Source organism: Phacochoerus africanus, chromosome 14 (genome assembly GCF_016906955.1).
Source record: "Phacochoerus africanus isolate WHEZ1 chromosome 14, ROS_Pafr_v1, whole genome shotgun sequence".
NCBI lineage: Eukaryota > Metazoa > Chordata > Mammalia > Artiodactyla > Suidae > Phacochoerus > Phacochoerus africanus.
The window spans coordinates 22,384,448-22,410,143 of NC_062557.1; the positions used below are offsets into that span (position 1 = coordinate 22,384,448).

The following is a 25,696-nucleotide window of genomic DNA, read 5'->3' on the forward strand; positions in this document are numbered from 1 at the left end:
GCGGCGGCTGTGCTCCTGACCGGGGGGAAGGTGGCAGAACTGAGGCCGCGCCCCCTCCTTCAGTCCCCGCCCAGTCCCCGCCCCCGCCCTTCATGGGCCCGCCCCCTAGGCCGCGCGAGGCTTGAACTTGGGCGCAGGGGCTGACAGCGAGGGAAACAGTAAGGGGCTGAATGGGATTAGATTCAGGACAGATCCAGACATTCAGGGCAAAGGGGAGGGAGTAATTTACCCACTGAAAGGGGGTTCCTGGCTTGAGGCCTACGAGGACTCTTGGTATCATTGCAAAGAACCAGGCCGCACACCTTGCTTGACTCACCTACCTGTATTCGGGTGGGGCCTCCAAAAATTGCTGATTGGTTGTCCATCACTCTGGATCTTGATAGTGTACTCTTGTTGCCATACTCTGAGGAATATGTGGTTTTTATCTTCCTTCTGTTAGAAGGGCTGGAAAGGCCTCGGGTGAACTGGCATTGAAACCTGAGGCAGTACTCATCTGCCCTTTCTGGTAGGGCACAATAGGTGGTGAGGGCCTGGCCTGTGAGAGGCAGGTACTGGCAGGCAGGTAGGAGCCAGGCTGGGAGCCGCAGGTTGTGGCAGGTCTAATTGGGGTGAGGAGAAGAGACAGTAGGCAAAGGGGGAGGAGACCAGGAGCACAAGGGCACCTGAGCCTAGCTGGCAGCAGGAGGAAGCAGAGCCCTAGAGATGGTTGACAAGCTCCAGAACTGCCAACCAACTAACACCATCCAGCATAGAGAGCCCATCCAGAGATGACATAACCACAGAGTGAGGAAAGTAATACCGAATTTGCTCTCCAAGTAATCCTTATTCCTGATGCCTATGCCCAGAGCATTCTGCCCCTAAGGGCACACCGTTCCAGAAGGAGGGTGGTAGAGAGACATGCTCAGTGTAAGCACATCAAGGTTAAGGTAACAAGGTGGGGAGTGGCACCAGGCACCAGATGGGTTGAGGCTCCTTGGCCAATGCCCCACCCCTGTTTACTGTGCACCAACCAGGCAGGAACAGGAATGTTACAGGCTGGGAGTGGTGGTAGAACTGAACAGGGTGTGTGCCATGCACGTGTGTCACTGTGTGTACCTATCTGGTCCTATGTGTGCAAGAGCATGTCTTCATAGAAATAAAGCTTTGCACACCCATCTGTTTGTGGATTTGCAAAAAAGAACAGTTAAAAAGGAGAAAGCACACTTTTGGCTAAAAAGCTGGACTAGAGAGCCAAGTATTTGTTTCCTGGGTTCTCTTTATTGGATACCCCAATATCTTTGGGGCTAAGAGGGGAAACTGGTTGGAGTGGCTCGTAGCTCCCCAGGCATTTTATGAACCAAATAAGAAGAGGGGAGGGCTCCACTCCCAGCACATGCCACAGTTACCAGATTAAGCTGGTTGCCTTGGTAACATCCTCTCTGGGCAGGATTTGGGATTGTCAGGAAGAGGGAAGAATTGGGGAGTATGGAAGGTATGGGGGCTATAAATAAAAGGTTCAAAGAGACTTCTGGAAACTGGAAACACAGGGAACAGGACCCCAGCATTCTCCAGCTACTCAAAGCTATCAGGCATAGACTAAGTTTAAGACCTTGAATCAGAGAGGAAAGCCAGCATGGCATGATGGTCCTCCTAGGACATCAGTGGTTTTCACCCCAACTATACTTTGTAATCCAGGAACTTTTCAAAAATATTGTTGTCCAGGCCCCAACTTGTCAATTAAGTCAGATCTCTGAGGTAGGGCCAAGTGCTATAGTATTTTTTAAAAGTTCCCCAAGTGATTCACGTAGCCAGAGTTGAAATTCACTGCTCCAGGGAGTTCCCGTTGTGGCTCAGCAGATTAAGAACCTGACACAGTGTCCATGAGGATGTGATTTCAATCCCTGGCTTGCTCAGTGGGTTAAGGATCTGGCATTGCTGAGAGGTGCAGTGTAGGTCACAGAAGCGACTCAGATCTGGCATTGCTATGGCTGTGGTGTAGGCTGGCAGCTGCAGCTCCCATTTGACCCCTAGCCTGGGAACTTCCATATGCCGCAGGTGTGGCTGTAAAAGGGAGGGAGGGGAGGAAAGAGGAAAGAAATCACTGCCCCAGAGGGACAACCTAACCCAATCCAACATCCTGATGCTGAGAGACAACTTCAGGATTCTAAATCCTTTGCTGTTCTGTCTCCCACAAGGCCAGTGTGCTGACCCTGTGGGGATGTTTGGTGTGACATCTATACTCTACAACGGAAGAAATGGAGAAAGGGTGGTATGACTAATACCTGTGAGGAGGTGGAGGCAAAACACTTGGACTTCTGGAAGGGGACAGGGCAGGGCTACCTAATCTGTCTGCCCCTTACACTCCCCTTCTTTCTGCCCACTGAGAAGCAGGCTGGGAGGGCAGAGAACCTGGGGGCTTTGGCGAGCTTGAGTTTCTTCTTGCTGAGCTGGTTACCAGGGCAACAGAGAGAGCAATGGGATCTAACTGCAGGACCGGAGAATCAAGAGGCAGGGGTGAGGGGGAAGTATCCTAACATGTTCATTCTTCTTGCCAGCAACCCACCCCCAAGGCTGGCTGGCATTCTTTGCATGACCCCAGGAGATCAGGCCCATCGTTACCCATCATCCCCTGCAGGGGAGGAGAAAAGAAGCAAACTGACAAGATTCAAAGAGGAATTCGGGATCAGGAGAGTCACGGTCCTCTGGCTACAGCAGCACCAAAGAGAAGAGGAGGGAGTCCCAACTGTCATTTTACGAGGCACCATGATGCCCATGCCCCCAGGAGACAAATACGTGTGGGACCCAAGGATAGACGCTGCCAGCTCCACACTAAATTCAATTGCCCTCTACACCAGGGATAGCCTTTGTAGTAATTGTCCACACCACCCACAATCTGGAGGACCTAAAGGAGGAAAAAGCTCAAAGCTCCCAAGCAGCCCAGGTAACCGGCAACATGAGTTGGAGCTGGTCTTTGAACCGCCCCTCTTCTTCACCTGTTCTAAGACTGCTTGGAGCCTCTTAAGACTGTGGTCCCTGATACTTGAGCGCCAGCACAACTTTTCCTTTTTGAGAGAGCTAGCTATCGGAACCTCTCCCTCTCGCAGGACCTGGCACAGCTGTACTGACATCTGGAGCATCACCTGGCAAAACTTACCAAACACTCAAGGCAGGCATGAGGGATACTGGATCTTCGTGTAGGTAAGCAGCATCTTACTAGTCTTTCTGTCCCTGTCACTCCCAATCTAAGGGACTGCATATTCTGGTGGCAATGTGGTTAGGAAAGTTCACCGACAGGGAGTACAGTCACTTGTGGCCTCCATTTCACAAGTCTGAGTTGTGGCTGTGACTCTAGGGAATCAGGGAGTCTGCTTCCCTTGCTCATAAATTAAGATTCATGCAATACACTGGCAAAGGAGCCAAGTTTACATGTCTAAATTTTATTATCTCCAAAGATACAATGGCAATCACATATGTGCACCCGTTAAAACAGTAACAAACAACAACAATACATGTGGAGAAATTCTTGCAACAAAACACAGTGGACCAACAGAGACAGCTGTCACAGTGTCTTAAGGTCTGGGAATCTGGGCATGCTGCCCATTGGCTTGAGGAGACATCTTCAGGTTTAAGGCAAAGGGAAAAGCCTACAAAAGGCACAACCACCAGCTACCCCTAGAAGAATCTCTCAGTCATTTCATGCTTGGGGGTTACAGCTTGAGTGCCTCTCTCCCCTCCCACCCCACACCTGTGACTCAAGAGTGGTTAAGCCAACTGCTAAAGAGAAGGAACAGAATTAGTGACATTACTTGGGGAGAGACACAGCTGCCACCTTCTCCCTCAGGTTCTGTAGAAGGACAAGGACAGTGGCCAAGTCACCCCTGGCAGACACAAGTGCTGCAGTAACATTCTGCAGAGGGGGCAGGGGAGTGGCTCAGGGCCAGAGAGGGAGGAAAAGAGGGAGGAGCCCTTACCCTGAAAGTGACTGGCTTTCTTAGACTTTAAGTCCAGGTGTGGTATCTTCTGTTTGCAAAGAGAGGAGTAAAACTTAGGGGAAAATAAGGTAGTAACATTTAAAACACTTGTAGCAGGAAAGACATGGAGAAGAGCAATTGCAAAGGACAAGGAAGACTGCCTGCTGGGTAATATTTGCCTCTTGAGAGATGCATTGGTCCACAGCAATGAGGGAGAGATAGAAGGGATGGAAAGAAGAGCAGAGCCCTCTAGTTCCACTTACCTCAGAGGCTGAGCCCCAAGGACTGTGTGAATACATACCCCTAAGGTGCAAAGGCTCCCACTCCACCTTCTTTTTCTCACTAAAGCATCTGGTTTGCCATCTTTCCTCACTGTTGAGACTTTGCCCTCAGCTGAGGACTGAAGCCTACCAGGGTACAGAGACTAATGGAGGCTCAGAGTCCTAAAAACCAAAGTCAAGAACAAGAGCTCCTACCAGACACTTTGAAATTTTCTCCACAATGGGATACTCTGCGCAGACAGCTTTGTTACCATAGGGTTAGAAGAGTTACGAGAGTCCAAGTGTACAATGACAAAGGCCAACCAAAAATGAAAGGCCAGCTCTTTGAATACTTGGTGGGGGAAGACTGGCCAGGAAATAAGTTCTCAATTTTCTGGGATGCAAGGAAGAGCCAAAAGGGAAACCAGAGGAGCAAGCAAACCAGAGAATGAACTTGTTTCATTTAAAGGCAGAGACAGAAAAAAGAGAGAGAGAGAGGGAAACTAAAAGAACATTAATTTCAGAACAAGAAGCCAGGCTTTAAAAATGAACACCTTAGAAAACAAAATAAACAGGAAGGAGCTTCCCTGGGAGCAGAAGACACGTGAATTTCCCAGCAGAAAGTGAAGATGAGCAAAAAAAACGTGGACTCCTAGATGTAGTCTCAGAAGCTGGGGCTGTCTGGATCCCGGCTCCTCTGAGCATAGCCAACTCAAGGAAAGACCGGAAACGGGAGGAAGTCCACTTGTTTCTCCCTTTCTCCAACAGAGCCTCTCCTCAGAGGAAGGTGGAGTCCTCCTCACTCAGCTGCTGGCTGGTAGGAGCCACCCTATATCCTTGAAGCCTTCCCGGTAGCAGACAGCCAGTTGTATTCTCTTCTCTCCTGGGTTCTCGCCTCTGTTGTCCTGACAGGGGTAGGAAAAGGGAAGAACCACCAAAGTGTTGGTGGGCTTTTTGGACATTTACAAACTATTTTCAAAAAGCCACATTCTTGGAAGTTCCTCAAGCTAGTATCCATAAGGATGCGGGTTCGGCCCCTGGCCCCACTCAGTGGGTTAAGGATCCCGTGTTTCGGTGAGCTGCGGTGTAGGTTGCAGATCCCATGGTGCTGTGACTATGGCTGGCAGCTGTAGCTCCACTTGGACCCCTAGCCTGGGAACCTTCATACGCTGTGGGTGTGGCCCTAAAAAAAAAAAAAAAAAAGCCACATTTCTAAATAATGTGTTTTTTTTTGTCTTTTAGCCTTTACGTGAGCCACTCCCACGGCATATGGAGGTTCCCAGGCTAGGGGTCGAATTGGAGCTGTAGCTGCCAGCCTACACCAGAGCCACAACAACTCGGGATCCGAGCCACATCTGCAATCTACACCACAGCTCACGGCAACGCCAGATCGTTAACCCACTGAGCAAGGGCAGGGACCGAACCCGCCACCTCATGGTTCCTAGTTAGATTCGTTAACCACTGCACCACGACAGGAACTCCTAAATAATGTATTTTTAAAGTAAAACCAAACAGCAGAACACAACAAGACCCTCATAGCCCTTCTCCTCCATGATCTTTAGAATTGGCTCTACTGTTAACTCCTCTCACTGAGATTTAGATTTCCCCTTTCTTCAATAAGGAATGCCCTCCTGCATTTCTTCCTTCCAGCTCCCACATGATATGCTGCCAAATTAACAATGGTTTCTACTCAACCCTGCTCACTGCATTCATAAAAGAAAGAAACGGGCAAGTGTGGGGTCTCCTCTAAGCCTCTCCCAACCCAAGCTACCCCATGATTACAACTTAAAGCATTAATTAGGTGATTGTTTGTTAAGCATGAACATTAGTTTTAAGAATGTTCTAAGAGTCACAGTAAGTTGTGCACTTACTTTTATATGATGTTAGATTTAAAATATTCAGACATTCACATTAACTGGAACCCCTGCTTACAACCTGAAATAATAAAGTTGGAATCTGTTATCAGGTGATTATATTAAAAAAAGGAGAGAGAGAGAGAGAGAGACCATTTTTCATAGAAACACACCCAGAAAAGGAGGGAAATCTGAAGGAAAAAAAAAGCCCGCCGATGTCATACGTGGCCTAAGCATCCCTCTTTTAGAGCTCCTTCCCTAGGAGCTCTCATACCTCGGGTGGTGGGGGCTTAATGGTGACCGGCTGGGGAGTCCTCCGGGGTGGGGAGGGCTTTGGCTGCACCTGCTGCTGGGCGGGGTTATAGTAGGTCACTCCTCCATATACCTGCGATGGGGCCTGGGACCCAGTAAGCAAGGAGAAAAAGGAATGAATTCATTCAAACTATGATGAACAGAAAAACATCATTCAGGTGCAAAAATAAGAGCACTGGGAATTTATAATTTTTTAAATCTTTAAGCTGTTCCCCTTTAAAATGAAGCGCTATTCATTTATGCCTTCATTTGTCCTAACACGGTTTCTATTTCTTCAAAGTACAGGCCAGCTTTCTTATCTAATTCCTACCATCAGCTGACAAACAGAAGAGACTGAGTTCAGTGGTGACACTCCAGATACCAGATGGTGTCAACCTGTTGGGAGTTAAACAGTACAGGGAGGGATAGGGCTAGTAAACAGAATACAGCTTTCTTATGCAGTTGACTAAACAGCAGACATGGCCTCCTAAGACATACCAAAACACTTGCATCAAACACCATTAAAAAAATGGAAGCGAATAAACAGATGCTAGCCATTACATAAATTGCATTTCCAGCTCTTGACCACAAAGAGGCATCCTGGTGCCACCTGCAAAGGAGGGGCATTGAAATGTTCTCTCAAATTCCTTGGGCATCCTCCCCATACTATATTCCAGTCTGATTTAAAGGATGTGTACCTAGGGAGATCTCATTAGCCATCTCACCTGTGTGTTGGGATATAGATGAGGAGGCGGTGGGGGAGGCAGTGCCCCTGGAGCATAAGGGTAACTGGGATTACCAAAGTTCATGACGCCTGGAGCAGAAAAGTAAGTAGGAGCAAGCAACTGCTGAGGTGGTGGCTGTCCTGGAGACATGGATACTGGTGGGGGATAGAGGCCTGGATTGGGCAGAGGTGCCGGTGTCTGGTGGGGATGTAAACCTGGACAAGGAGCGGAGAACAAAAACTGAAATGAAAGGTAACACCATTCCCAAGGGCTGGCCTGGCTGGACTGGTCAGCACAGACAAGCTCATGATGGAAGTCCTCAGGATGGACCCAAGAGGGGCTGCTGCCCAAGCAGCCAAAGTGGCCAGCCTCAGAGCAAGCAGCATAGAGCTCAGGAGGATGAGGTTTGTGAAGCACCCAACACATATCCTCACGTACTGGAAGCATATGAGCAGAGGCGCAGAGCTTACCTGGGTGGGGTAGGTGCATTTCTGGCTGTACAATCATGCCCTGAGGAGGCAGTGGGGCAGGGCTGTCACCATGGGTATAGATTGGTCCCTGGAACTGCACTGTAAGATATCACATTGGGACTCTCATAAACCCTCACTCTTCACATCACAGGGATAAGTCTCCTTGTCCCCCAAACTCTTGAAAAAGATGTTCTCAACTTTCCATGTGAAGAAAACAGCAACCGGAAAATGTTTGTTAACTACTGTGAGAGGTCAAAGGAGAAATTCGGGAGGCAGGAGGCTGGTCTCTTAGTTCACGTCCCCCTGCCAAAAAAGATACCCCAACAGTAAAAATAAACTCACGGGGATCATAGTAATGTCCCTCCATGATACTGATGTGCACAGGAGGGGCAGGGGGCTCTGGCATAGGTCTTTGCCGTTGAGATGAGTAGCGTTTGGCTCGCCCACCCTGGACACCCTGAAATAAAGAAAGAGGTCTGAGCAAGACTTCCAGAGGGCTGACTCTCATTCCAAGTTCCACCCTTCTTTAGGTACCACAAAACCTGACTTGGTCCATGGCAGTGTTAAAAAAGTATCTGCAAAATGAACTGAAAAACTAATAAAAAGCATCAAGATCTAAACCCAAACCTTGTACCCTACATTTCTGGAGACCCAGATTAAAAGAAACATGGCAGGAGTTCCTGCTGTGGTGCAAGGGGACGGGCAGCATCTCTGCAGCGCCAGGACACAGGTTTGATCCCCAGCCCAGCACAGTGGGTTAAAGGATCCGGCAGCTGCAGGACAGATGACAGATGTGGCTTGGATCTGATCCCTGGCCGGGGAACCCCATATGCCATGAGGCAGCCCAAAAAGAAAAAAGAAAAAAAAATAAATATGGGAAACCCGACTTGGTTTAAACAGTGGAGAGGCCTGTGACATGCACCCTCCTCCATCTACCCTTTGCCCCCTTCTGTACCATTTCTTCCATCCGGTTGAACTGAGGCGGAGGTCCTGCTCCCATGTGCATGTGGTTGGGTACACCTGGAACACATCAAAACAGTCACTGCTGCAGAGCAGATAGATGTGAATGGGACTAAAGTTATCTCAAACAAGTGACAGGTTGAAGAACCCAAAAGGGGAATGGCTTTCTTCTTTTAAACTGACAAAATTCCTTTTAAACTACCTCTGCTTACTGTCACGCCAGCATTGGAAATTTGCCCCCACTGCCTGCCACCTTAACATAGCAATAACAGCCTTTGAACATGAAAACAGAACAAAACAAAAACAAACCTTCAGGAAGAAAATGCAAGTTCAAAATTGTCCCATCAAATACTTCCCTGTACCGAATCCCTGGGAGATTATAATTAGCATATTACACTATCAAACACAGTGAAAGATCTCAGCCCTAGAGTTTCTGAGTAACAGCTGGAAAGGGGAGGATGTTCTTAATCCTCCTGATTATTCCTGGCCACAGAGGTCTAGGCTAGAAGTATGGGAAGAGATGCTCCTCTGGCCAAAGATGCCGCAGAACAAAAAAGCAATGTTTTAGAGACTGTCTTCCAATGATAATGAGGCACTGGTAGGAGCGTGTACGCCTCTGTCCAAAGATCAACTCCGGTCCAATTTTCCCTATCCTGGTTTTTGGTGTTCAAAAATCACATACACCAGAAAAGAATGCTGATATCCCCAGTCCAAATGAGGATTTCCCACCTTTAAGTTCAAGTTAGATTTCAGAAACTAAGGAAAAGATCATCTGATCTAACTGGAGGAAGGAAAAAAGGATAAGCGAGAGTGGTAGAGAGAGGCCCCAGTCTCTAGCACTATGCTGTCCAACATGATATCCACTAGCCACATGTGGCTATTTACATTTCAATTAATTAAAATTAAACATTCAGGAGTTCCCATCGTGGTGCAGTGGAAACAATCCGACTAGGAACCATGAGGTTGTGGTTTGATCCCTGGCCTCACTCAGTGGGTTAAGGATCCGGCATTGCTGTGGCTGTGGTATAAGCCGGCAGCTGTAGCTCCAGTTAGACCCCTAGCCTGGGAACCTCTGTATGCCTGGGAACCTCTGTATGCCACCTCTGTATGCAGCCCTAAAAAGCAAAAAAAAAAATTTTGTTTAGATTAAAAATTCAGTTTATCAGTCACTCTGGCCACATTACATGTATTTAAAAGCACGATCAGGAGTTCCCACTGTGGTGCAGCAGAAATGAATCCGACTAGTAACCATGAGGTTGTGGGTTCGATCCCTGGCCTCGCTCAGTGGGTTAAGGATCCAGCGTTGTCATGAGCTATGGTGTAGGTCAAAGATGCAGATCGGATCCTGTGTTGCTGTGACTATGGTGTAGGGCAGCAGCTGTAGCTCTGATCTGACCCCTAGCCTGGGAACCTCCATATGCCGCCAAGTGCGGCCCTAAAAAGCAAAAAAATAAAAAATAAATAAATAAAATAAAATAAAAGCATGATCATTACAGAAAATTCTACTGGCTTTGAAGACTTAGGAAGTTAGAGATTAAGAGATACTTATCCAGGAGTTCCCGTCGTGGCACAGTAGTTAACGAATCCGACTGTGAACCATGAGGTTGGGGGTTCGATCCCGGGCCTTGCTTAGTGGGTTAAGAATCCAGCGTTGCCATGAGCTGTGGTGTAGGTTGCAGACGCGGCTTGGATACCGCATTGCTGTGGCTCTGGCATAGGCTGGTGACTACAGCTGATTCGAACCTAGCCTGGAAACCTCCATATGTTGCGGGAAGCGGCCCTAGAAATGGCAAAAAGACAAAAAAGTAAAAAAATAAATAAAAATAAAAAAGAGATACTTATCCAAATTCGAATGCAGTTTCTGCCTTGAACCATTTAAATATTAGCTCAAATAATAACTATCCACCTTTTCTATAGAGAATGGTAAAGGATTCTACATTCAGGAGCTCAATATTGACGACTGATCAGTTAAGAGTAAGCAAAGCAGTGAGACAGCCTTGTGTAATAGCTAAAACTGCTCCAAGGTCTTTAACTGAATACCGCTATGAATCTGTTTCTTGCGGTTAATGAAAATGAAGATACTGTCAAACACCACATCCCTGAGAGACATAAGTTTCATGCCCCTAATCTAATGATGCAAAGGGAAAAAAGCTAGTCACTAACCCTAAGGTACCTACCCCGAAGTTCTCGTGACTGCATGAACGAAGGCTGTCCTGGGGTCCAATTCTGTTCTGTTATATTTAGTTGGGCCACGTCTTGTTCAAGTCCACCGGTAGTAGAATCCACTGGAGCCTCCCAGTTTCCAGTCTTAGCAGGTGGTGGTGGTGTGGTTTCTGGGACTGGAGGTGCTGGGGTCAGCCCTTCAGGTGGAGGCGGGACCTCCTCTGCAACCTTGACTGCATCTCCAGCTTTGATTCTGGTTCTTCTTGCCCGGGAATAGGATTTCTTTTCAACAGGCCTGTCAGGGGCCGGAGGTGTAGTTTCAGGAGCAGGATTTGGTATCTCTGGGGCTGCCTCTTCCTTCTCAGGACTGTCAAGCACTTGAGTGTCTGTTTCTGGAGATGGATCCCTTACAGGACTCTGCTCCAGGCGCCGTGACCGGTAACTGGTCTCGTGTTTAGCAGTCTCACCAGACCGGCCAGCATGCTGCCCACCAGCTTCCACAGGCCTAAAACCAGCACGACCTTCCTTGAAGCCCCCAGATCGAGAGTAATTCCTGGGAGCAGACATGCGGCCAGTACCTGCAGCATTCCTGTTGATAAATGTCCTTGGTGGCAGGGTGCCCCCAGGACCCTGGTGGCGATGGGGCTTATTTGGCCGCTCACCAATCCAGCCTTGATCTCTCTGTGGAGGACTCCCAAACCTGAACAAATGGAAAAGTGAAATAACGAAAGGGGCCACTGAGGTATAAACTGAGGGTCAGGAGACTCTGCATATTCCTCATCCATTCAATTATGGGCTGGACTGGCACCTTAAAAAGCAGAGCTTTTTTCCTGCAAATATCAATAGTGTAGGTTCCAAAATTTCCTTACCTGGGTTTCCGAATTCTTCGGGGTTTGATGTCATCAGGATTGTGAGCTGAGCGGATGTCATAGCCATAAAGAGCGATGAGCTCCTGTCGGGACTTTGGAGCCTGCTCATCTTCCCGAAACTTGTCATGCTCCCAGCGACCCTCATCCTTCCAAAGCTTTCGCTGACGTCCCTTGGGTCTGGTTGAAACCAGGGAAAAGTGTCTCAGGTTGGCAGACTCTACCGAGTGAAGATGTTCATGAAATAAAGAGGGCTGGGCAGGGAAACAATAGGAACTCAGGTAGTCTCTCCACCTTCCCAGACAAGTTACACAAAACGGACCTTCCAAAAGCAAGAGTGAATCACAGCACCTCAGGGCCTGCTGGGCTCCAACGTAACAGGAATAGAAACGAGCAATGACTTCACTTCAAACTACTTCAAAGTACTCTGGAAACACCTCTATCCTATAAGGTTGCCTAGCCAGGTATTTCATATCCCAGAAGATTGAGCCTCAGATTAAAGAAGGCGGTGGAGATGTGGGTTTGGATCCCAGCTCCGCCACCAGAGCTCCTAAATATTCTAAGCTTTACTTTCCTCATTTGTACAAGAAGGATAATCACAGTACATACCTCAAAACGGTGTGACTCATAAATGAGATTATACGGGTTAAAACACTTAGCAAAGTGCCTGGCATGCAGTAAGCACTGAACACGTACTAACATACCACAGAGCTGTTACCTGACTTCCTCCTCCTGAGTCTGCCCTCGAAGATCATGCTCAAAAAAGAGCCCTTTCCGGGGTATGTATGCTGGGTTCTTCCGATCTTCGTCATCATCCAAATGTTTAGGGCCCTTTTTACCAACTTTGTTCTCCACAGGCTCTGTGCTTTCCTGTCAGACAGATAAAGGGCTCCTTACTCACTCCAAGGTTAAGAGCACCTATTCTAGAACCCAAATGAAGGCCTTTGGTGGGTACTAACCTGTCCATCCCCACTCTGCCTCTCTCCAGTCACAGTGCCTTTGGAGTCAGGCTTTTCTTCTCCTTTCTCTTCCTTTGCTGAGGAATTAGCAGCATCATTGGCCTCGGATTTCAGCTCCACTTTGGAGTTTTCCTCTTCACTATAATCTCCTTCATCACCCTGAAAAAAAATTTCCCTGTCAGCTACGGAAACAATATCTGGACAATGATTTTTTTTTTTGGCCACACCCACAGCATGGAAAAGTTCCTAGGCCTGGATCGAACTCCAGCCACAGCTGTAACAAAAGCAACAGCAATGACACCACCAGATCGTTAACCTGCTAAGCCATGAGGGAACTCCTGAATACATCTGAAAATTTTCCAAAACAAACAGAACAAAAAAGAAGGAGTTCCCATTGTGGCTCAGCAGATGAAGAACCTGACATATGAACCTGTCTATGAGGATGCAGGTTCAATTGCTGGCCTCACTCAGTGGGTTAAGGATCCAGCATTGCTGCAGCTGTGGCATGGGTTACAACTGAGGCTTGAGAAACTCCATATGCTGCAGGTGTGGCCAAAAATAAATAAACAAGAAGCTTTAAAATAAAATTTTCCTTTTTTTTTTTTTTTTTTTTAAGGGCTACACCTGCAACACACGGAAGTTCCCAGGATAGGGGTCGAACTGGAGCTGCAGCTGCCAGCCTACGCCACAGCCACAGCAGAGCTATGGGCTAGGGAGGTAGGTTTAGAGACCTGTGAAGACACAAAGAAATGGATTCAAGGGAAGATGGTCTGGTCCCCAGTGGTGGGTTAACACATCAGGGGACCAGTGATCCTCTGCCACCTGGTAGACGCGTGTGCCGTGGTCTCTTATTCTACCATTGGGTCTGACACTCAATCTGTACCAGACCCTCTCCTAACTCCAAGCCCAGGATGGTTTCAGGAACCTGACCAGAGAGACTCTCTGTGAGATTCCTGATGAAGGGAGAAGCTTTCAAGCTGTTTCTGACCTTTTTTCAAACAGGGCCAAGACTGCCTGACTGGCCCCAGACAAGCCAATTAAGTCCCCTTCCCCTTTATTCCTTGCTTCATATCAGGATATTTCCGCCTCTAAGTGTTTTGGGTGAGGATTCTCAAAAAGGTGACATTCATGAAACCCAGAGAATTGAGAGACTGACACCACACTATGAGAATGAGGGCTTTACCTACAGCTTTTTTTCTTTTTCTTTTTTTACTTTTTAGGGCCACACCCTTGGCCACATCCCAGGCTAGAGGTCAAATCAGAGATACAGCTGCTGGCCTACATCACAGTCACGGCCAATGCAGGATTCGAGCCGCATCTGCGATCGACACCACAGCTCACGGCAACACCGGATCCTTAACCCACCGAGCAAGGCCAGGGATTGAACCCACATCCTTATGGATACTAGTCAGGTTCGTTACCTCTGAGCCACAATGGGAACTCCCACCCACAGCTTTTCTTTCCTTGGGCCTATGTTCCCTGCAGGTTCTATAGCAGAAATTCCAAGAATCTTCACTGGTGTTTCTGAGACCTTAATTTATTATTCCCCTCCCCTGACACTCCCTCCCCACACCAAATTCAGGTATCTTAAAATAGTATCAGCATGATTAATGAGAGAACTTTGTTTTATGCGCTATCCTACTAGTCTATGTCAAATGAGGCAACTCTTTTATTCTAAATGAGAAACTAATTTTGTTTCCTGGGCAGGACAGAAAGATACAAGTAACACAGTGCTGAAAAGACTCCAAATTAGAGTCCAAGCTTGGTCTAACTGAAGCCAAGGTGCTACCCTAGGAGCAAGCTTCTTTGACTGTGAGCTGGCGTCAAAACCCTTTTCCAGAGACAAACTCCCCTACTGCTGACTCTTGGAGTGAACACCCTTCCCAATTTGAAAGCCTAGCTCTGCTTCCCTGGCAGAATTCCCATGCATAAGTTTTCGCTCATTTTTCCATTCCCCACACATTTCAAGAGTAAGAGGTGGAGTTGGTATCTTCCTCATCTTCAGTGTCTCTTCCAGGTCTAACTCCTCCACCTCATTTTAAACTCATGCTCCTCCGAAGCTCTTATACCTAGCTATACAGGTATCCCCGGCTTCTCAAAAATTTACTTTACACCACTTTGCATTATGAAAGACCTACATTAGTGCCTGTTTTTCAAAAGAAATTTGAGGAGGACTTTTGTTTTAAGAAAAAAGGCAAAAGTGAAAATTGCACTCAGTGTTTGTTTTGCGCTGAGCTGTCATACAGGCAGCTCCGTACCCCAAGTAGAAAGAGTGGTACCACCAAGCTCCAGCCCTGGGAACTATACTCAGCCTCTCAGCATCAAGCTGTCATAGCACTGAACTGTCTGAGCATTCGTGCTTTATCTTGGTTTATTTTGTGCATTCTTTGGCAAGATGTGTCCTAAGGTAATTGCTTCGTTGCTTTAAGCCATTTCAGCCTACTAAAGCTCTCATGGGGGACACTCTACTATCAGACTGAGGGGGAAACCTGTACCCCTCTGCCTGGGCCTATCCTGTCATTGATCTGAAGACTCTGGCAATGAGCTCAGTCTTCACCTCCACTTCAGCCATCCACTTTCAAGTACACACTTCAGACTAGTCTGACCTGGAACTGATACATATGTTTTCAAAGTGAACCTGATCCACTTAAAACAAAAATCTTAAATACCACAGTCTTTGATCAAAGCTGCCACATGCAAAAGAATGAAGTTAGACTCTTACCTCATCTGTTATAGAAAAATTAACTTCAGAATGGATCAAAGACCTAAAATGTAAGAGCTAAAACTCTTAGAAGAAAACCTGACTTTGGCTTTGGCATGGATTAGCAGAAGCTTCTGAAGATATGCCATCGAATGCACAAGCAACAAAAGAAAAAATAAATATATTGGACTTCATCAAAATTGAAACCTTGGAGTTCCCATAGTGGCTCAGTGGTAATGAACCTGACTAGTATCCATAAGGATGTGGGTTCAATCCATGGCCTTAATCAATGGGTTAAGGATTTAGCATTGCTGTGAGCTGTGGTGTAGGTCACAGACGCGGCTTGGATTTGGTGTTGCTGTGGGGCTGTGGTGAAGGCTGGCATCTGCAGCTCTGATTAAGCCCCTGGCCTGGGAACTTCCATATGCCACTCATGTAGCCCCGAAAACCAAAAAAAAAAAAAAAAAAAAGAAAGAAAATAAAAAAAGGATAACCCACAGAATGGGGAAAAAATATTTGCAAATCATATATCTGAGAAGAAACTTGTGTCTAGAATATATAAAGAGCTCTTACAATTCAATAATTTTAAAAACCCAATTAAAAAATGGACAAGGTTAAGTGAATAGCTACTTCTCCTAGGAAAACAGACCAAAAATGGCCAAAAAACACAAGAAAAAATGCTCAATATCATTAGTCATTAGCAAATTTGAAACCAAAACAAGATACCATTTCATACCTACTAGGATGGCTAGAATCAAAAAATCAAGACAATAAGTGCTGCTGAGTATGTGGTGAAACCAGAATCCCCATATACTGCTTCTGAGAATGAAAAATGATGCAGCTGCTTTGGAAAACAGTATGGCAATTTTTCAAAAAATCAGAGTTATCACATGACACAGCAACTCCATTTCTAGAGAAATGAAAACATACATGCACACAAAAACTTGTACGTTAATGTTTATAGCAGCATTACTCACAGTAACAGCAGCCCTTCCACCAACAACCATTCTTTTTTTTTTTTTGAGGGCCACACCTGCAGCATATGGAGGTTCCCAGGCTAGGGGTCTAATCGGCGCTGTAGCCGTCAGCCTATACCACAACCACAGCAATGCGGGAGCAGAGCCGCGTCTGCAACCTACACCACAGCTCACGGCAATGCCGGATCCTCAACCCACTGAGTGAGGCCAGGGACCGAACCCACAACCTCATCGTTCCTAGTCAGATTCGTTAACCACTGAGCTATGACAGGAACTCCCCAACAATCATTCTTAATATCTTTCCTTCTATTTCACAAGGAAAACAAAACAAAGAAAGAAACACCAGCTTCCTCCCTATACACCTTTCCTTCCCACCTCTCTATAATTACCACGGAAGATTTTTTTGTGTGTGTCTTTTTAGGGCCACAACCTGAGACAAATGGAGGTTCCCAGGCTAGGGGTCAAGTCAGAGCTGTGGCTGCCGGCCTACACCACAGCCACAGCAACGTGGGATCAAAACTGCATCTGCGACCTACACCACAGCTCACAGCAAGGCCGGATCCTTAACCCACTGAATGAGGCCAGGGATTGAACCTGCGTCCTCATGGATACTAGTCAGATTTGTTTCTGCTGAGCCATGACGGGAACTCCAGATGTTTTTCCTGTCTGGTTCCTATTGCTTCTCAAGGACACCAGTACACTTACTACCTACCTACCCCCCTCCCTTTTCTTTCTCTTTCTACTCATTTCTTCATTCCTTAACCATATTCGATTTTCCAACTTAAAAAATAACACCAGAGCCAGGACTGTTGGCATCAATCATGCCCCTGCAAGGGAAGAAGCTTCTGGATATCAAACATGGGAGCCCCTAAGGTGGATACTGATGCAGGATTTCACCCCCAAAGGCAATGCAGGAACATTTCAAAGAGGTTATAGCCTGTATTGCAACGACTATGTCAATGTGAACAAACAGAGCATTGCTGGGCTTTCTATGGTGATACTGCCTTATCCGCTTCTTAACTACTGCCATTCAGACAAGGAACTCAAACATGAGCGGCTGTGCAAGTACCACCGAAGAGGGCGCACTCTGCATTCCTGACCTGGACCCTTGCCTGGCACCCCTGAGTCCTTTCATATCCTAAGGAGAATTAACATTCAATAAAAGATGACTGGTAAAAAAATAAAATAACACCAAACCCTCTCTTGACTTCAGAGCCTTCTTTCTAGCTAGCTTCCCTCTAGCTTCCTTATGGAAGTCCTAGTTTCTTTGAAGAATTTTCTTGAAGGATTCTGGGGAAATGGTAGCAGCATTTTTTTTTTTTCCTTTCCCTTTTAGGGGCACACCTGCGGCATATGGGAAGCTCCCAGATTAGGGGTCAAATTGGAGCTGTGGTTGCCGGCCTACACCACAGCCACAGCAACGTGGGATCCGAGCCCCATCTGTGACCTACACCACAGCTCATGATAACTCTGATGCCCAACCCACTGAGCAAGGCCAGGGACTGCAATCTGCATCCTCATGGATGTTAGTTGGAGTCATTTCCTCTGCGCCACAACAGGAGCTCCCTCAGCAACCATGCCTCTTTATTTAACCCAGGGATCAAATTTGCATCCTCATGGACACTAGGTTGGGTTCTTAACCCACTGAGCCACAGCGGGAACCACAGCAGCACAGTTTTTCATATCTTCAAATCTCCACATGAAATGGAAAAATCAAAATCAAAATTCTCCGGACAGCCGTGAGCTGTGGTGTAGGTCGAAGACTCGGCTTGGAACCCACGTTGCTGTGGCTGTGGCATAGGCCAGCAGCTACAGCTCCAACTAGACCCTTAGCCTGGGAACCTCCATATGCCTTGGGTGCAGCCCTAAAAAGGACAAAAGACAAAAAAAAAAAAAAAAAAAAACTTCCTCTGGACAGCATTTACAACAAAACTAGGTCATGAGGTATCCCCCAGGCGCCAAAATATAAACATATAATGAAGCATCAATAGCCACAAAATCTGCATCAGTGCTGGAGAAAGCAAAGAGCAATAAAAGAACCTGAAAACAGGAAAACCCTGAACTAGACAACAGGTATTCAACAGAAAGCAAAACTAAGAACTACAGTTGAAACCAGAAGGGGTTTTATGGTCTCCAACAGAATGTGAATTTAAAGGTCCTGCAATAAGGTCTAAAGCAGTCTAACCCCTCTGAAATCTTAAAACCAATCTTGATTCCTGGACTCCCTTCCAAGACAGGGTCCAACATTGAATATAAAACTTGAGAAGAGAATCAAATTTTGTCCAGCTGAAGAGGGACAAAAGGAATGAAGGAAAGAGAAGGTCCAAAACAAATTAGAGAAGGGAATAAAAGTAGGAAATCTCAGAACACAAGCTCCGATTCGACCCTTAGCCTGGGAACTTCCATATGCCGTGGGTGCAGCCCTAAAAAAATGTTTTAAAAAAAGAATATTACATAAGGCATGAAAGCACACCAATCAGAATTAGAAAAATTCAAAAATGAAATGAAAAAACTCAGGAAGGTATTAGAAATTTTTTTTTGTTTGCTTTTTAGGGCCGCACCTGTGGCATATGGAGGTTCCCAGGCTAGGGGTTGAATCAGAGGTACAGCTGCCAGCCTATGCCACAGTCACAGCCACGTGGGATCCGAGCTGCATCTGCAACCTATATACTACAGCTCATGGCAATGCCAGGTCCTTAACCCACTGAGCGAAACCAGGGATCAAACCCGCAACCTCATGGTTCCTAGTCGGATTTGCTTCTGCTGCGCCACAATGGGAACTCCCCAGGTATTAGAAATTTTTAAAAGATCATTTCAAATACAAATTCTGAAACTGGAAAGAACACAAGAGTTAATGAACACAACAATAATGCCTTATGAAAAATAAAAAGTGAAAAGAAAGAAAACATTTAAAAATGAAAAGGAAATGAAGGAACAGAATCAAAGGGTTAGAGAGAAAGGGTCAAATACTGAAGATAGGAAAATAGTATTTGGACAGAAGTTCATAACATAGTGGAGAGCACATCTCATACCTGTGAGCACGGATCCAGAATGACCAATTCCAAGACAAATTCTAGCAGAATTTTTGGACCTTCAAGAAAATATACTGGAACCATCTATACAAAAATTGCAAGTGAGGAGTTCCTGCCATAGCACAGCAGAAACAAATCCAACTAGGAACCATGAGGTTGTGTGTTTGATCCCTGGCCTTGCTCAGTGGGTTAGGAATCTGGTGTTGCCATGAGCTGTAGAGTAGGTCGCAGACACAGCTTGGATCCCACCTTTCTGTGGCTGTGACGCAGGCTTGCAGCTACAGCTCCAATTAGACCCCTAGCCTGGGAACCTCCATATGCTGTGGGTACGGCCCCAAAAAGACCAAAAAAAAAAAAAAAGCAAGTGATCTATAAGGGGAAAAAAATTAGGTGATCTCCAGTCAGTTTTATGTAAATAAAAAGCTCTGGCTCACATCGGTATTTTCCAGGTCCATGGAAAGAATTTGAAAGAAACACAAAGGAGAGAGAAGGCATGCTGAGCTGTACCATGAGTGAGCAACCATCGAAATCTTTTCAACTGATACACTGTAAAGAAAAGGAAGGGATGAAAAACTAACCTCTAGACTAAGAGATCAAATTTTAAGAAATAGCCAAGACTGGAGTTCCTGTTGTGGCCCAGTGGATTAAGGATCTGGTGTTGTCTCTGCAGTTGCTCGGGTAGCTGCTGGGGGGCAGGCTTGAGTTGCCGAAGCTGTTGCATAGGTTGCAGCTGCAGCTCAAGTTCGATCCCTGACCCTTAGGAACTTTCGCATGGTGTGGGTGCAGCCAAAAAAAAAGACACAGACAAGACTAATGTGCACTGTCTAGATATACACAGTTAGTAACCAAGGAGAAATGCAAGCAAGTAACAGATTTCTATGAAAGGCAAGATATCAAGTGTCTTTTCTAATCTAGACTAGTATACTGTCCAACAAACTCTTTGGGATGATAGAAATATTTTTATCTGTGCACATGTGGCTACTAAGTACTTAAAAATGTGGCTATTGGAGTTCCCGTCGTGGCGCAGTGGTCAACGAATCCGACTAGGAACCATGAGGTTGCGGGTTCGGTCCCTGCCCCTGCTCAGTGGGTTAACGATCCGGCGTTGCCGTGTGGAGCTGTGGTGTAGGTTGCAGACGCGGCTCGGATCCCGCATTGCTGTGGCTCTGGCGTAGGCCAGTGGCTACAGCTCCAATTGGACCCCTAGCCTGGGAACCTCCATATGCCGCGGGAGCGGCCCAAGAAACAGCAAAAAAAAAAAAAAAAAACCCCCCAAAAAAACAACTATGTCTTTTTTTTGTCTTTTTGCCATTTCTAGGGCCGCTCCCGAGGCACATGGAGTTTCCCAGGCTAGAGGTCCAATCGGAGCTGTAGCTGCCGGCCTACGCCAGAGCCACAGCAACGTGGGATCCGAGCCGCGTCTGCAACCCACACCACAGCTCATGGCAACGCCGGATCCTCAACCCACTGAGCAAGACCAGGGATCGAACCCGAAACCCCATGGTTCCTAGTCGGATTTGTTAACCACTGCGCCATGACGGGAATTCCAAATCTATGTCTTGTTAGTGCCACTGCCACTTCTTTAGGACCTCATCACCCTCCTTGGACCATCCTAACATTGTGCTCTGCCTCCAGTCTGGCCTCATCCACAATTCAACCTTCACACTTAAGCCTCCAGCAGCAGCCTTTCTTTCTTTGCTATTAGAGTAACTTCCAAACTCATTTATACACGGAATAGTAAATTGCTACAAATTCCAAAATCACCAAACCTCAGTGATCACTCCATACTGCCTGGCAGTCTTTCTAATGTTTCCGTTCTCTAATGACTACTGTAAACATTCACTCCAAGTCCTCTCATCTCCCTTTTACTCTCTGTAGACAACTTTACTGCTGACTTCAGAGAAAATAAATCATCTCATCAACCACATCCTGCCAATGCCATAGCCTAAATAACTTTCAGTGCTGTCCACCTTTATTTTCACTGCCACCACTCCATGGCGTGCCATACTTACTGCTTTCCTAGACTTCTACAATAGCTTACTTAACTAGCTTTTCTGTCTCGAATCTTGCTATCAGATCAACTTCCCCCACTGCACACAAAATAACTCATAAAAATAGAAACTGTCAAATATTACTGTGAATAAACGGCAACCTGGGATCTCAGCATATAAATCCGAGTCTTCCCTCCCTCTGCAAGATCCTGTTTCAGTAAGATTGTTTCACGTAGGTGTTCCTTGGATCTGAAGTCTAAGCCACATCACACTCCTGTTACGGGAGTTCCTGCCCTGGCACAATGGGTTTAGAACCCAACTGCAATGGCTCAGGTTGCTGTGGGAGCATAGGTTTGAGTCCCAGCACAGTGCAGTGGGCTAAAGGATCCGGTGTTGCCACAGGTGCGGCTTGGATTCAATCCCTGGCCCAGGAACTTCCATAGAGTGTGTGTGCGGCCGTAAAAAAATAAAATATAACACTGCTATGCTTTTTTAATTCTGTAGAATAAAATCCAAATACTTTTTCACCTGGCTTGTAAAGTACTTAAAGATTTTGACTGAGATTCCTCCTTTCCAGCAGTCATACTAAATTTTTCATATCATCTACTGACCATACGGTCCATCCTTTCTAGACCTTCTCCCATACGGCTCCCTCTGCTTAGACAATTCTACCTGGCTAACTCTGACTCATCCTTTGGGTCTCTGTTTGAACAATGGAACCTGTAAGCGTTTTTCAAACACCCTAAACCCAATCAGTTGCCCCTGCTATGTGCTCTCAAAGTGCCCTATGCTTCTGATACCATGGCATTTACCAAACATTACTGTAATTACTTGCCTGTCTATATTTTCCCCCTCTGACCTGGAATGTAAATTCCCTGTGAGCAGAACTATGTCTCTTTTATTCCAGTGCCTAGTAGAGCTCTTGGCACTGAGCAGGCAGTTAATAAAGAGAAAGAACAAGTAAGCCCTGCATGATTTAGTCCCTGCTCACTCATCTGCGTCTACTTCTGGTATCCATCCTGTCCCAACAATGCTCCAGCCACACCAAATTACTTTCAATCTTCTCTCCTGTCTCTGGGCTCCTGCAGCTGTTGTTCCCTCTGCTTAGAACATGGTTTGCCTGGCTAACTCAATTTATTCTTCCCTGACTGCTAAGATGGATTCAGCACCCAGCCATTAACACACTACTTAAGCCTATCCCCTAGCAGTTGTCGCCAAGTGCTATGATTGCCTTTATGTTTGTCTGACTTCCTTACTAACTTGAAAGATTTCTTTTTCCTTTTTCCCTTTTTCGGCTGCACCCAAGGCATACAGAAGTTCCCGGGCCAGGGATCAAATCTGAGTTGCATCTGCGACACACACCATAGCTGCAGCAATGCAGTGAAGCATTAACCCACTGCATCATAGTGGGAACTCCAGCTTTAAGACTTCTGAAGGAAAAATTTTACTATAATGTTCACTGCTACATCTCCAGAGCTTAGTGAAAAGTCTAATATGTAGTAACAGTTCTATAAAATTTGTAGGATGAGGAGTTCCCACTGTGGCACAATGGGATTGGCAGCATCTCTGGAGCACTGGGATGCAGGTTTGAGCCGCAGCCTGGCACAGTGGGTTAATGATCAGGCCACAGCAGCAGTACAGGTTGAAACTGTGATTCAGATCTGATGCCTGGCCCAGGAACTCCATTTGCTGAAGGGCGGCCAAAAATAAAATTAAATATTAAAAAAAGAAAAAAAAAGAAAGAAACATTTGTAGGATGAAACTTTCATCCATAATCCAATTCTTCCTGCATATAAGTCCATGACCAAAGTCTAGAACTTCGGACTCTATTTAACGACCCCAGGAAACAAGTAGTCATTTTGACAGTGTCTCTAGTAGTTTATCCAGTCAAAACAAATTCCTAAAGGTTTGGCTCAGGGAAACTTTCTGTTAAAGACAGAAAACCTCATCGATCAGCTGAGAAATGTTTCTGACACAAACCACTTAGAATCCTACCCTTTTGAGGTCTCAGATATACTCAGAAAAAATATCCAACTGGCTGGCTTCACTACTTAGGCATCATAAAAAGGGAATGTCAAACATCCTCTGAAGGGCTTCGCTCGGGATGTTCGCATTCTCTTATTTAGAACCTTATTTTCTTTAAATAAGGTGAAAAGCCAACTGCTAACAGTGTAAGACATATAGCCTGAAGAGGCTTACACCAAGCTTCCCTTGATGTAACTAAACAAGACCTTTTATAATAGTTTTTCAGAAGCATAAACGAAGAAAAAATGCACAAGAGGAGGTCCAAGTAGGTCATGGTACTTTTGAACCACAGATGTGCACAGTTTTAAAAATACATTTTCCAACCTACACCATAGAAAAAAGAACCTATCACACTTACTTCTGAGTCTTCTGCACTTTCGTAATCAGAGAGAACAGCTGAAAGAAAACAGAAACAGATTAAAAAAAAAAATCAACAGAAATTATTATAATTACATCTCTTGACTGCTTGTTGTGGGTGAAGTTAAAACTCTCATTTAATTCTGACATCAAAATTGGGTTGTGATGATCGTTGTCTAACTATAAATGTAACAAGATGTTCCCATAGTGGAGCGTGGAAACAAATCTGACTAGGAATCATGAGGTTGCGGGTTCGATCCCTGGCCTCGCTCAGTGGGTTAAGGATCCAGCGTTGCCGTGAGCTGTGGTGTAGGTCGCAGACACTGCTTGGATCCTGTGTTGCTGCGGCTGTGGCGTAGACCGACAGCTACAACTCAGATTGGACCCCTCGCTTGGGAACCTCCATATGCGGCAGGTGCAGCCCTAAAAAGACAAAAAAAAAAAAAAAGCTACGAATGTAATAAAAATCACTGAGTTAAAAAAAAATTCTTTTTTTTTTTTTTGTCTTTTTGCTATTTCTTGGGCCGCTCCCGCGGCATATGGAGGTTCCCAGGCTAGGGGTCGAATCGGAGCTGTAGCCACTGGACTACGCCAGAGCCACAGCAACGCGGGATCCGAGCCGCATCTGCAACCTACACCACAGCTCACGGCAACGCCGGATCGTTAACCCACTGAGCAAGGACAGGGACCGAACCCGCAACCTCATGGTTCCTAGTCGGATTCGTTAACCACTGCGCCACGACGGGAACTCCAAAAAAAATTCTGACATCAACCTATGAGGTAGATAAAATTATACTCCCCATATGCAGAGACAATAGGTTCAGAGAATGACTTTCTCAAGATTATACTGCTAAAACGTATGCTCTTTAGCACTATGCTACCAAGAGCCTCTTTGTGGAATTCCTCCTCCCGCCCCAAATCCTTAAGTTTGAGAGGATGTCAATTGCTGGAAATAGGTGACCTACGTTTATGAGCAAAAAACTGTCACGATGCTACTTACCATCGCCCTCGATGCCATCTTCACTCTCCTGAAGGAAAAGAGAAGACATGGGTTACTTCTGTGATTTCCAGAGGATGGAGAGTTGGAGACTGAATACAAAATGATTGCAAAGGGAGCCGAGGAAAGATACATCTTTAACAAACTGCGTCCGAGGAAGGTCCAGTCTATTCCCCTCCAGTCCCGATTACTGAATAAACATCCGCTTTCCATCCACAGCAGCTCTGCCCTCTTTCTAGACACCCCGACCCCTCCTATTCCCTTGGGGCTCCGGATGCAAACCGCACTGGGACAGCTCTCCCCTTCTCGAACACGTTACACCCCACCATCTACCATCAACTCCCAGCCTCCCGTCATCACCTACAACCCGCCCCCTTTCCCGGCCCGCCCCGCCCGCGCGCACTCACACATTCCGACTCCTCAGCGCTCTTGGCCCCCCCGCTCTCCACCCGCCGCAGATGAAGGGCCCCGACTCGGCCTCCGCGCTGGGAGGGCAGAGAGCCGCTGCCGCCGCCTCCAACACTGCCGCTGCAGCTCCCGCCGCCCCGCGCCAAGGAACTGCCGCTGTCTGAGCCGGAAGCACCAGATTCTTCGTCCTCAGTGTCCTGCGAAGCGCGCTGCCGCCGCCGGTCCGCCATCTTACGGAGAACGGCCGCCGCTGGCCAGCTCCTTACGTACCGCGCCCGTCGCAGGGGCTGCCGGGAGGCTCGAGAGTCGGTCCCAGCATGCTTCACTAGTGGGGGCTGGTCGCCCCTTTTCAGGGGGTGGGGCTGGAGGCGGGGCTGGCGCCCTGCGGCACGTTGCGGGCGAGTCGAATTGCGTCAAACAGTGCCGTAAGGGGGCGTGGCATGGTCCCAGACTTCCCCTGGGTAGGGCCCCGGGCGAGGGGAGCCGTGCTCCCGCAGCTTCCTCTGGCTCCTTTCCCGGCCATCTTGGGCTTTGCCAATGGGTAGCGTTGACCTGTCACAGCTTCAGAGCGGCAATGCTGTTTCATGGTTTTCTTTTTCCATTTCTTGTTTCTGCCTACGTTTGAAGCAGATCGTTTTACTGCATTTGTTTGTAAAATCACGAATCAAGGTAAACCTCTAGAGCCGTAGTGCGGCATCAGATTTGTCAGAC

The 25,696-nt window shown here is 46.7% G+C and overlaps 1 protein-coding gene across 1 annotated transcript; it reads right to left on the reverse strand.

The window, feature by feature from the left end:
• Positions 1–3,396: 3,396 nt before the first annotated feature.
• On the reverse strand, positions 3,397–25,325 carry CASC3 (CASC3 exon junction complex subunit). The gene is made up of 14 exons (XM_047757298.1): positions 24,985–25,325; positions 24,581–24,608; positions 23,582–23,619; positions 12,498–12,656; positions 12,257–12,408; positions 11,542–11,718; positions 10,687–11,372; positions 8,505–8,569; positions 7,892–8,006; positions 7,550–7,648; positions 7,080–7,294; positions 6,338–6,460; positions 6,082–6,145; positions 3,397–5,115 (listed from the first exon to the last, which is right to left on the reverse strand). The coding sequence occupies exons 1-13, from the start codon at positions 25,213–25,215 to the stop codon at positions 6,122–6,124; spliced, it is 2,112 nt and encodes a 703-aa protein (XP_047613254.1). The 5' UTR covers positions 25,216–25,325; the 3' UTR covers positions 3,397–5,115; positions 6,082–6,121.
• Between the last annotated feature and the right edge of the window lie 371 nt (positions 25,326–25,696).